Source organism: Patagioenas fasciata, chromosome 3, assembly GCF_037038585.1.
Source record: "Patagioenas fasciata isolate bPatFas1 chromosome 3, bPatFas1.hap1, whole genome shotgun sequence".
Lineage (NCBI taxonomy): Eukaryota > Metazoa > Chordata > Aves > Columbiformes > Columbidae > Patagioenas > Patagioenas fasciata.
The window spans coordinates 25,872,151-25,884,217 of record NC_092522.1 but is presented as its reverse complement, the minus strand read 5'-3'; the positions used below and the strand labels follow the sequence as shown (position 1 = coordinate 25,884,217).

The 12,067-nt window shown below is 41.5% G+C and overlaps 1 protein-coding gene across 1 annotated transcript; it reads right to left on the bottom strand.

Annotated features, from left to right (window-relative positions):
- Window positions 1-2,334: 2,334 nt before the first annotated feature.
- On the bottom strand, window positions 2,335-10,778 carry SLC30A10 (solute carrier family 30 member 10). The gene is made up of 4 exons (XM_065835516.2): window positions 10,171-10,778; window positions 9,623-9,706; window positions 5,966-6,202; window positions 2,335-5,211 (listed from the first exon to the last, which is right to left on the bottom strand). Exons 1-4 carry the CDS (start codon window positions 10,655-10,657, stop codon window positions 4,736-4,738), a joined length of 1,284 nt encoding a protein of 427 aa, XP_065691588.1. The 5' UTR covers window positions 10,658-10,778; the 3' UTR covers window positions 2,335-4,735.
- Between the last annotated feature and the right edge of the window lie 1,289 nt (window positions 10,779-12,067).

Below are 12,067 nucleotides of genomic sequence, written 5' to 3'. Positions count from 1 at the left end.
GTACCCTGGAGTCACAGGCTCTAAATTCACCGCCAGGTTAGGGAACGCTCGGCTGCTTGCAGAGGAAAAGCTTCTCTTCCATATACATATCAAAATTCGCAGCATTAACAAGCTCCCATGATAAGAACAAACTTTACTCGTACAAAGGTCTTAAAACTATCCAAACTGACACAAGCTCCGTATTGCTAACATACATCAAGCTCAGAACAACTGGTTTATTTAAAAATACACTTTATTTACAAGACATTCAAACTTCATTTTGGAAAAAAAAATATAACTGTACATAAAACTTGAAGTATTTTTTCACTAATAGTTAGTAAAACCACAGTGAGATTTACAATTCACTGATTAAGCAATCATGGAAATTACATTTTGGCACATTATTTAAATCACACAATTAACAGAAAAAGTGGAGAAAACTTTTAAGCAACGCAACTCCATAAATGTAACAATTTTATACAGTGACATCCTCATATCAAGGTATCACTGTCCAAATAAAGTATTTAACATAGAAAGTGCTTCCACTGTACAGCAAAGTAGTAGAACCTATACAAACCTTCATAGCGTTTGGATTATCTTATCAGAAATGTCCCTTTTACCTGCTTTCCAATTAGTGATCCAAGCTTTCCCTTAAGATGTTAATGAATTACTCATGAACCCTATTGATTTAATTATACCTTCTCAGGGTTAAGATACCAACCTTCTTTAAAAAGTTGGTTCAAGTGGAGTGTTTAGAAAGAATTCAAGTATATATAAATCTATATATTTATATCTCAGGATGACTACTTGGACAATACTTTTGCACAGACCACAGGACATGAAACAGTCCTTGGAGCAGCTCACATCAAGCCATCCATAGACCTTGGCTGGTGAACTTCACTTTGGGGAAAACTGGGATGCTGGCATATTCCCTTCAAAGTTCAGAATAAAAGGGACCATTCAGGACAGCAAGCATTGTAATTGAGTAGGAGAAAGAATATGAAGAACTGAAAAAGGTCAAAAAGTGGTTTGCAATGGTAAAGTAAAACACAAAAACAAAAAAGCAAAAACACAGGGTGAATTTGAATGAAATGGAGTACAAAAATTAAACCAGCATGTAAAAGAGGTATTTCTAAACTGTATTATAGATACATCACCATGACCAGAAGGCTAGCAAAACCATACTGCTTTTACTGTAGACACAAAGAAAAACATTAGGAGGAAAAAAACGTGGTTGCACTACAAGTCAAAATAAGGATCATGTAGAACACAAGGAAAAGGAAGTCAACTGAAAACGTGGCAAAATGAAGGCAATACTCCTAAAAATAGCATCAGTTAGTTTTCTTTACATAGAAGAGTAAAGGCAATATCTGCATTTAGAGAGTTACAGAAGAAGGAAAAATTAACAATTGAATTGGCACATGTAGTACATATGAAAAGGTGACAAAAAATTGATTCACTTTAAGAAAAGGTCATGAGTGATGAAAGTCAGTAAGTTGCTTTTGCATTCAATGCCAAATTAATTTATCCCAGATTTCACATTTACTCCAAAACTATCTGGCAAAGCTAGCAAACGTTTTATTGTCAAACAACTAGGGCACATGTATTACTGGTGATAGATCAGCTTCACATAAGCTGGAGAACCAGTTGAAAGTCGCCTGCATGTTAAGCAGATTTCCTTTGGTACCGACAGTGACAGACAGATATGGGCAACCACTGCAAGCGAACCTGAATGCCATAACAATGCAAACATAAGGGAGCACTTGAAGAGGACAGAGTAGCACAATTGACCAGCAATCATCAGAAATTTTATGTTACTGAATTGGAGGGGAACAAAGCAATTAAGCTAAAGAGGCCAGAAAAGAGATTTTTCAACAGTGCAATATACTATAAAACTGAATTTAGAACAAGTGCCCAAAGATAAGGGCAAAAACTGAAATATCCTATATTCCAAAATGAGGTAAGCCTACTTCAAGAGAATTAGAAAAGATAAGACAAGAACTGAAGGGAAATAAGCCAATACAAAATACTCCCTGATTGGAACTAAGTCTTCTACAGAAGTAGAGAGAGGCCACCCAGTACAGCCTGGTTGTGACACACTTTAAACAGGGGAAAAACATTTTGTTGCAGGACTCCAAGTAAGGAAAGGATACTGGGTCAGAAACTCTGGAAGTCCCTACACAGAAAAGGCAATGTTCACCTCATCAGTAACATAGCTCTGTTGGGTTTGCTTGCTTCAGTATTAAAGGAAATTTTAAATCTGATTGTTTTCTAAACCTGAAGACTTCTATAATCCCTGGCATTTTCCTATTTATTTACAGGTAACAATTACAGTACATCCAATGAGACAAGAAAAAAAGTTTAAGAATGTTACTTCATTGTATTTTCAGGTTACAACACTTTCAAAAGCTTAAAAAAATAGATAACCACAGTTTTAACAAACACTGGAAGGATAAAGGAAAATATGGTCCATTTTGTCAAATGCCCCAATATTACACATAATAGTTTTCTCTAATTCCAGAGTAAACAATACTGCAATTCCATCTTTCAACCATTTTATAAAATGTATACATAAAAAAATTACCTGATTTAAGACACAAATGCATAATTATGAAAGGGTGCTTGTTTCAGAGGACATCTGGGAAGCAAGTTCTCTCACAGACTTTGTTGTTATTTTGGGAGCCTTCAATTCCAGCTCTCAAACAAACCTATAAATATATTCGTTATTTACATCTAAACCTCAACATTCAAACACCAGCGTAGATTAAAATAAGGACAAAAACAACAGAAGAACAGGCTGTGTTACTTTATGCCACATGCTTTTAAAAGACAGAGCAATTCTTAAAATGTTTCCTGATTTACATTAAGTCGTGCAATAACTGCCAAGCAAGATCCTGCTGCTTTCTCTTCTGCTGCTGCCAACAGAATCAGACTGGAGGATCAAGCTTTTAATTATATCAAAGCATAGTTTAATTTATATGATACAAATCCACAATGGAAGGCTATAAAATATATTAATTCACCCAAGAATTTGTTCAAAAGGGGTAACTACAAATCTAGAAATGTGCTGTTCAGCCTGTAATCACTGCTTCAGTAAATACCTTTTTCTGAGCAGAAAAATATCCTGCTGTGCATTTAAATATTCATGTAATTGTCCTTATTAATAAGGAGTTGGCTGATTTCAAGCCAGTCTTACAAGGAGGTCCTGGTATTTTCCCAGCCCAGGCAGGAAATCAATTTGCCCTTTCTGTTAGGGTGTCACTGAGGTAAAGACAGCACTATTTTATAAAAGTGTTTGTCATGAATAAATGAATAAAACAGCCTGCTCAGGCCACACAGGCCATTGAAAGGCTGCTTATGACAGCAAAATGTATTTGAAAGCTTCTGGATCTGATCTGCCTAGCCAGTGAGGCTAAGCACTGCACTAAGGATTAAGTAGTGTGTCTCCTCTCAAGGAAACATGGAGAACAGACCTGATGAAATCCAGCACTGGTGACAGGACATGTCACCGTGTGTTCCTTAGAGCACCCTTGCATGCCTTCAAAATGGAATTGCTTCAGTAAATACACTTTGAAATACACCTTTGGCAGGGGGAGGAGGAGCAGGGCAGAGGGGAGGGCTTAGATGTTTCAAAGAATCCAGAAAGAAATAACTGAGATTAAACCAGGAAAAAATCCCTGTAATTTTTTAAAGCTCCTTCTAAGTGATAATACTGTATATAAAACTTGGAAGGGTCTTTCTTAATTAATACAATATTAAATTATGTCTTAATAATAAAACTGCAGAATTTTAACTGTTCATAATAAACACATTAGCTTATTTATTCGATATGCATAATGACAGATTCTCAGTGTTAAAGATACAATCATCCTGCACAATGATGAATTGAGACCATGGCTATTGTGACTTCTGTTGTCGGGAGAAAAAAAAAAAATAAAAAAAGACTGAGTTGTACAATCACAACAGTGAACAAGATAAAATGTAATTTGATGACTGCCTGCATTTCCATTTGCTAGAATCAGTACAGGCAACGTTAGTAAGTATTTCTTTGCTTTCATGATGAGAAGTCTATTCTTTAGCCTACTTATCTGTGATTAGGCTAAGGCTCCAGTATTACTAGTAGAGAAGCAAGACCAGCTTCTGCTCTGTCCCTAAATTCAGGAGTCAATCAGGAAAACAATGCAAGTCAAAATTCCTGAGTGCTTCCCTTCCCCTTTAAACACTCTTACTTTCATTCACAAACTCCAGTGGCCAGAAGCACAAGTGTTACTGTTAAACACAAACTGTCTATGCACAAATGGGTTTTAAGGCTCAGTAAAGCATCTCTACTGAAGTCCTTTATAAATATACAGTACTTCAGCCCAGTGCCATCATGAACTGGTCACAGGGCTTCCAGGAAACAGCTTGCTTCAGCAGAAAAGGCCAGAGTTTCATTCCCAGTGCCACTGGCCATAAACTGCAAGCATCAGTGCAGACAGCAATACACCTTATCCTCGCTAACAACACAAATTCACACACAGTTTGGTCAGGAACTGCATTAGGCTGTATCGGAAAAAATCTCAGATGAATGCAACACCCTTTGTGGGAATATTAATCCTTATTTCAGATACGAGGTTTTTTAGGTGTATTTTGGTTTACAGCTAAAGCACAGAAATCTTTTTACCACACCAACTTCAGCCATGACCACCGATGACCCCCCTTCCCAGCCAGGATACGTTTGTTCTATGAAAACATTATGCAGAGTAGAGGGAACTGCCTAAAGTCGTGTACTGCCTAACCGTGATTTGTCAGCAGACACATCACAATTTTTCATGTTTTTAACACTATCCTCTGCCCCTGGGTACTCGATAGGGATTTCAATATCATTTTTACTCGAACCATCGTCTTTATGTGGTGCAGAAAAGCAACTGTTGTTTTTCTCAGCATAGCCATTAGTTTTAGCCAGGGAGGGCTCCTGCTGGCTGCAGCACAGCTGAGAGTCACAAGCTGTTGAGATGCAAGGGGAGCTGCACAGGAGCTGGGAGGTCTTGTGGTCAATGTACTCGGGCTGGATGGTCACCGAATGGATCCCTGCTTCATGGAAAACCTTCCGTATTTTATAAGCAGCATCTTGATAATCAGTAGGGGTTTGGCACTTGACATGAAGAGTAGCAATATTCTTCCCACCTGAGAGCTGCCAAACATGCACCTCGTGAAGGCTGCTAACCCCTGGTACAAGAGATAGTCTGTCAGCTGGAAGAGAGAAGAGAAAGACATTAGAGGCTTTGGTGTACTGGCCAATTCCTAGGTTTCCCATTAAGCGCCTTATCCAAAAGCAGCACTCTCCAAACTATCTTTGTAAGAGCTGTACTTAGTAAAATACGTCTACTCCCAGCTGCCTTGGGATCAGCTTCCAGATGACTACAGACGCAGGCCACTCTTCCTTTTGGGTTCACTTCGTTCCTCAGGCTCCCTGATGGCCCTTTACCAGCCATTCATAGAGGCAACGTTGGAGCACCACTTCCTTGGCCAAGACACACATCTTCTGGTTTGTCTAAGCCCTGAGCATGGTGGAATTCCAGAAATAACCTGTGCTACCCCACAATTAACCAGTGTGAACAACACCAGAGAGCTACAAAATTAACCAACATTCACGGAAATTTCTAAGTTGTTTTGGAAATCTTTTAGAAGAAGCTACTGCAAGGCTGGGAAATACTGTAATTCAATGTTGTTTCTTCCACAAACACCCCACACAAAGCATTAACAGCTCAAGATCTGGTATTTTTGATGTATTGTTGGAGTACCACATTCTCAAAATGCATGCTTTAACTAATCCAGAGAGATTTGAGTCATGTTGCTAGGACACAGGCATGTGACTATTTCTCATGGTTCTTGAGAATTTAGAGCTATTATGAGTAAATAATCCAAACATGTCATTCCAGAAATAACATATGCCTTTAAATATATCATTAAAATCAATAGCATTTCAAAACCAAATCTGACTTACTCAGTAGTTGCATATCAACACCTTTGGGAACCATCTGCAACAAAATAATTGAGGTCTCCTTGATAAGTGGGAATGCAGAAGACAAGATGATGAACACCATAATTATTGTCAGGCTTGGGTCAACATAGCACTGCCAGTTACATGGAGCATTCTCCAGAGGGAGCACATGGAATATTGTAGCAGCAACTACCACGACCACAGATCCAAGTGCATCTCCCATAACATGCAAAAGAACACCTGAAATAAAGGGCACAATTTTCATTAGTGGGTTTTTTGGGGGGGAGGAGGAGAGTAAGGCTGCATTTTTAAAGTCTGTTCTACCTGACATGAAAAACTCAATATTCCAAGCACTAATATCATAACCAAAGTTTTCAATAACAGCTTTCAGAACAAAACAGCTCTGAACCCCAGCTGCTTAAGTGGGATGCATTATTAAACATGTAGGGTGTGCTAGCAACTGCAGTCCAACTGCAATGCCATGGCAACGTAAAATGTGTTTCCTTAAATGCCTGCAGATTATTAAGAGATCCTGGCACATTAAATCTCAATTCTCAATTAAAATTGATGACTAAATATATCCATTCTTCCCTGAAAGCTCAGAGAGCCACAGACCACCCCCAGTAACAGTTATTCTCTAGCAGCTTCTATGACATTATTGAAAGCTGAAAAAGTACCTAAGTGAAACCTAAGCCCACTCCTCTGGCTCCAAACATCCCCAAACTCCAATTTTCACATCAAGCTTGATTACTAGTCATACTAAACCCTGTTCCACCAACACTACTAGCCCTCAGACTCAAAAAAACACCAGAATCATGTTTGAGAGTTAGTCACATGGACACCATGGTTTACTATGTGCCTGGACTACTTCAAATTGAGGGGAACAGTGGGTACCACTTTTTACATCTATAGATATGTTTTTGCACAAAAGGCAAAGACACAAAACCAGCTTTTGTAACAACATATTTTTAGTTGCTCTTTCAACTACAATGACCAAAGTAGTTTCTTTCTATAAAGTTACAATCATCTAAGAGCTCTTTTCTTCTTTTTTCACTACTCTACATAATCTTCCCTCTTCCCATCTTTGCTCAAATGCACTCCACTTTTGTTAGTCTTTACTATTCAGACTCAGATTTCATTCCAACCCATGCCTAATTCATAACATCTCTAAATATACAAAGTTAATTTCTTTGTCAATGCTTTTTATTTGAACCCCGGGATAGGACAAAATGTACTAATTCATTTTAACATCTCTATGACAAGCACTTTCAGGACCTTCACTCCAATATAATAACTAACTTTCTCTGGGCTGGAGAAGCTGCAAAAGGCTCCCTCCGAAATTCATGAGCAACACAGCAAAGGGTTTTGACTCCTTGGTGCTGTTGGACACTGGGTTAGACCTAGAGCTGTGCCTGTGTTGCGGTTTCTTGCCAGCTCTGTGCAGGAACATTGATCTGTGCAAGAATTGAAGGCAACAACCACTGGAGTTCCTCTGAATCACTTGGCTCAAATAACAGAGCACAAACTTCCAGTGAGTCCAGTCCTTTCTGCTGGAGTCAGGCATGTCCTGCCCCCTTTGGCAGACTCCCAGGGGGTTTTACTCCTCCTAACAGTGTTGCAGTGTTCCCTTTTCACTTACAAATAATCCCGATGGAGCATGGGCTATCATCTATTGCACTAACAAGAAAGAAAGGCAGGATGCAATTGCCAAGGCAACTAATTAGTGAGCACAGCTTAAAAAACTCACAGGAAAATGTTTCAGAAAGTCTTATTTTGAATTAAGAAAAAAGTATATCAGAATTTTGATAAATTATAATTTGAGAATACGGCAATTGGAAAATGCTTATTTTATATTACTAACATCGTTAATATGTACATCTTGGTTAGACATCACAGTGAGGGTGTAGACAGAAATGAACTCATTTTCCTATAGGTCTGCAAAAGTTATGGTTATAAGACAGAACTGAAAACAATTTTTAATTAAATTAAGTCATTATGGTAAGACCATAGGTAACACATTGTTTCCAACGGCTTGTGTTGGAAAGTCTGAACTATTCTGCATATGCTCAAGTAGTAAAAGGAATAATTTTATACTACAATAATTAATCTTGCCAGGCAGAACACATAGATTCCTGTTCCTACTACTTTTAAAATCAAGGAAGCAGTTCCTCTAGCAATCCATTTCATCCAGCCATGTTTTTCAGGGTGGCTCCAGTTCTATAATATACAGAATTTTTTGCCAAGTGATTATGAAATGTAGCTAAGTAACTAACTTCGAACAGCAAAGAAAAAACATAGATTTTGAATCAGCATTTTAAAGACACATCTGTAACACTAGCTAAAGAAGGAAGGAATATTTGTAAGAACAATAAAAACAGATTTTGCAAAGATAGGATCACTATGAGAAAAAGTCTCTTTTTAAAAATCAAAGATGACATGTATCTTAAAATAACTAACACAGAACTTCTTATCCTTCAGACATTTTTTAAAGTTTCCAGCATCATTATGCCTAAGCACTGTCGTTCAGGCAAGTAAGGCCTTCTCTAAAGTAATAATCATCAGTTTCTTATCCTTCTCTCCTCCACCTCTGAAAGTGAGTTTGCTTTTCCTGCTCCAATAATCTTACCGCTGTTATGCCATAATATCCAGTGACAGCCATTTCTAGATATTCAGGAAAGTGTTGTGGTTCTGGCATGTGGTTTGATTTTCAAAGCGTCATTTGTGTAACTCTGAAAACACTTTTGAAAGACAGGTGTAAAAAAAAAAAAAAAAAAGTGCCTGACTGCCATGTCAACCTCTTACGCTGAATTCACATGATGCCAACTTACACAGCTTTGGATGAATATCAGATGCTGGTAGGTAACAACTAGAAGCTTGAAACTACCATCTTGTTTCAGCATTGACAGCCCTTTCCTTGGGGCAAACTCAGTGTTTAATATAGTCAAAGATATGTGCTTCTGGCTCTGCTCAGAATAGGTATGTAAACTTACATGCTGATAAACACCTATACAGAGAGGGGGAGAGACACTTGGTTGATTTATTCCTATAAGCAGATCTACTGTCTCACTCCACAGGTACCCAGAGACCTGCCAAATTACAACATCAGAGGGGCGGATCCTGTCACAGACTCTGAGGGACAGGTTCACAGTTCAAGGACCTGGAAAAACACTGTGCTGAAGCACCAGTTTCAGCCCCTTTTTCCTTGCCCTGACAACAAAAAGTTATCACCCCTGGGATTTAAAGAAATTCTGTTTTCTGCCCAAAAGCATTTGAGAGTTGAAAACTGCTCAACTACAACAGTGACACTAAAAGCAGCACCGTATAGCTACCCACTTCACCTTCCTCTTAGGCCTATAGTGACTTAGGTTTAATGCAATAGGCTTTGCCTCCTTTCCAAAAAACTTCAGCTGCACTCTTCTAAAGAACTAAAATCAAAACGTGAGCACACTTGGAGCCAAATCAGTATCACAAGTATTTTGTTATCTATGCTATTTCATACAACCAAAACCTTTCTGCCAAAGATATCTGTGTCGACGTACATAGAAGAGGCCTGGGCTTTTGCTCTATTTCTTACTGGTACTTGGGGGAAAGGAAAACAAAACCAAAAATAGAAAGTGTTTAAGGTGGATATAATACTAGCAGTATACTCCCATGCTGTACCTCTGATGTTCAAGGCTTCGGACTTTTTCTCTTTTTTCTTCTCAGACCCCTCTTCAGGGCTTTTTTGGTCATTTGGTGAATCACCTGCATTCAAAGAAGAAACGCTGTGTTGTGTATAAGTTCTACAAACAGAAAAAACATCATCCTTCTCAAAACCAACTTATTTCAAAGATGACAAGAAGAAAAAAAATCTAAAAGAAATTAAAAAGAGTTAAGCCAAAACATTTTCCATGCAGTTCCCTGAGCAATGCCTCCCTCCCCCATCCCGAGGGGACATCCAGCAGCCCGGTGTAAAGTACAAGGTGAAAGAGGTGGCGGGTGCCTGAGCGAGCTCAGTGAAATTCCCCGGGGCCCACGGATGGGCTTGGGGCTTTGAATGGGCCCAGAAGGTGGGTCTGGCATCTCGGCGGGTCCCAAGGGCAAACAGGAGGAGGAAAGGGGATGGGGAGGGGAGAAGGGATAGGGTAGAAGGGGTGGCAGAAGTGCAGGACACGAGAGGAAGGCTGGACGGGGAGGTGAGGTGAGGCAAGGATGCAGCCGAAAGGCACCTGCTTCATCCGCCTCCCCCGTCGTGGCGGCGGCGGGCGGTGGGTCGGGCGGCCGGCGGCGGCAACAGGCGCCCCCCCAGTCCTGAAAGACGAGGAGCCCCACTAGGTTGACGGCGAGGCCGAGGGTGCCGACGATGAGCACCAGCTGGGCGTCGTCGATGGGCTCGGGCCGGGCGAGGCGGAGGATGGCCTCCACGAAGATGGTGAAGCAGAGGGCGGTGAGGAAGACGGCGTTGCACAGGGCTCCCACCGCCTCGGCGCGGCTGTAGCCGTAGGTGGCGCGGGGGCCGCGGCTGCTGCGCCGGGCGATGCGCCCTGTGAAGAGCCCCACGCAGAGCGAGATGATGTCCGAGAGCATGTTGAAGGAGTCGGACACCAGCGCGATGGAGTTGCCCAGGTAGCCCGACACCAGCTCGGCCACGAAGAAGCCGCCGGTCAGCACCAGCATGAAGATGAGGCGACACGTCTTCCCCGAGTACCGCCCCATGGCGCTGCCAGCAGCGGCCGGTCCCGCTGTCTCTCCCTAGCCCCGGGGCGTGCCCAGCCGCCGAGCAGCCAGCACCGCCAGCCCCGCAACAAGTGCGGCCGCCCCGGCCCTTAACGCCGCCGCCCGCCGCGCCAGGCCCCGCCCGCCGGCCCTGCCCCCGCGGGGAGGCTCCGCCAGCGGGGCTCCCCCCGGGTGAGGGTCCCGCTGCGCAGCCCCCTCCGGGGTGGTTAGAAACGAAAATAAATACGAAATGAATAGGAAATAAAACGCCCGGGTAGGGGCCGACCTGGCACGCCGGCTGCAGAAGGGCTTGCCTGGGGAGGCAGAGGCACCCGGTCATAAAGTAAAAAGCTCTCCGGGATGCCGGGTACCACCCGAAGTTGCGGTGAAGGATGCAGTAATTGTGACTCCTTCGGTGCTTTGTTGGGGGCTGAAGTGCCAAATCGAGAGTGCCATCTACTGAAGCAGGTAATTTCCTGCAGCTAGCAGGTACTTCAGAGCAAAGGTACTTCAGAGCAGTACCTGAGGGTGTACGAACCTCTCTCTCATCAGCCTATGAGAACAATTCAGGGTGTTTCAAAAAGATGGACCCAATTTGAAATCACTGTATCTCCTAACCTGTCCAGTCATACCAGAAGCAGCTCCCTCTTCCCTGACCATTCAAAAGGTCACCTCCACATTCAGGAGAAACATGTAGACATATAGTAATGCATAATGCTGTTTTTTTGGTTTTTTTTTTTTTTTTTACCCTACAGAAAAATCTATAAGCAGCATAGCAAATAACTAAACCTCTGTCTTGTTTTTGTAGATTTTTGTTATTGTTGTTACAGCTGTTCTTGGGAAAGTGGTGCCTCTGCAACCGAATGGGAAAAGGATAGAGCTGGACTACCAATACAGCAATTCAAGATGGTGAGGGCCACCAGATAATCAAAGGAGGTGCCAGGAAATTAAGCCATTCTTAACAATGAGGTTGTCAAAACCAACTACTTATGTCACTAGATTTTCAGTGGCCCCAGACTAGACTAGGACTGATCATCACACAGGGTTTTTTTGTGTGTTTGACTTCAGAAGTAGGTGAAAAAGAAAGTCAGAACTGGGCCCAAGAATAATAAACTTAAATAAAAGGCATAAGAACTGAGGAAAATAATGTCCTTAAAATTATATCCTGTGAGAGTCTGGAGTATTTCCACTATGAAAGAGGCACACCAGTGCTGGAGGTGCTTCTTCAGCAACTACACGCTGAAGTGCCACATCAAACATTTCACCACACTTGACAAATCATATATTGCTATTAGATAATAAAGCAGCCTGGCCAGGGAACGCTATCATGTCCCTCCTACCAAAGGCATTGTTCTCTACAACTAAAAATTAATAAAGTGCCTCAGGAATTTCCTCTTTAACTCTGAAGCA

Coding starts and splice junctions, on each gene's coding strand:
- SLC30A10 (XM_065835516.2), bottom strand. CDS start 10,657: ATGGGGCGGTACTCGGGGAAGACGTGTCGCCTCATCTTCATGCTGGTG. Junction 6,203..9,622: donor CGAAGCCTTGAACATCAGAG/GTACAGCATGGG, acceptor CCTTTATTTCAG/GTGTTCTTTTGCATGTTATG. Junction 5,212..5,965: donor TGTTGATATGCAACTACTGA/GTAAGTCAGATT, acceptor TCTCTCTTCCAG/CTGACAGACTATCTCTTGTA.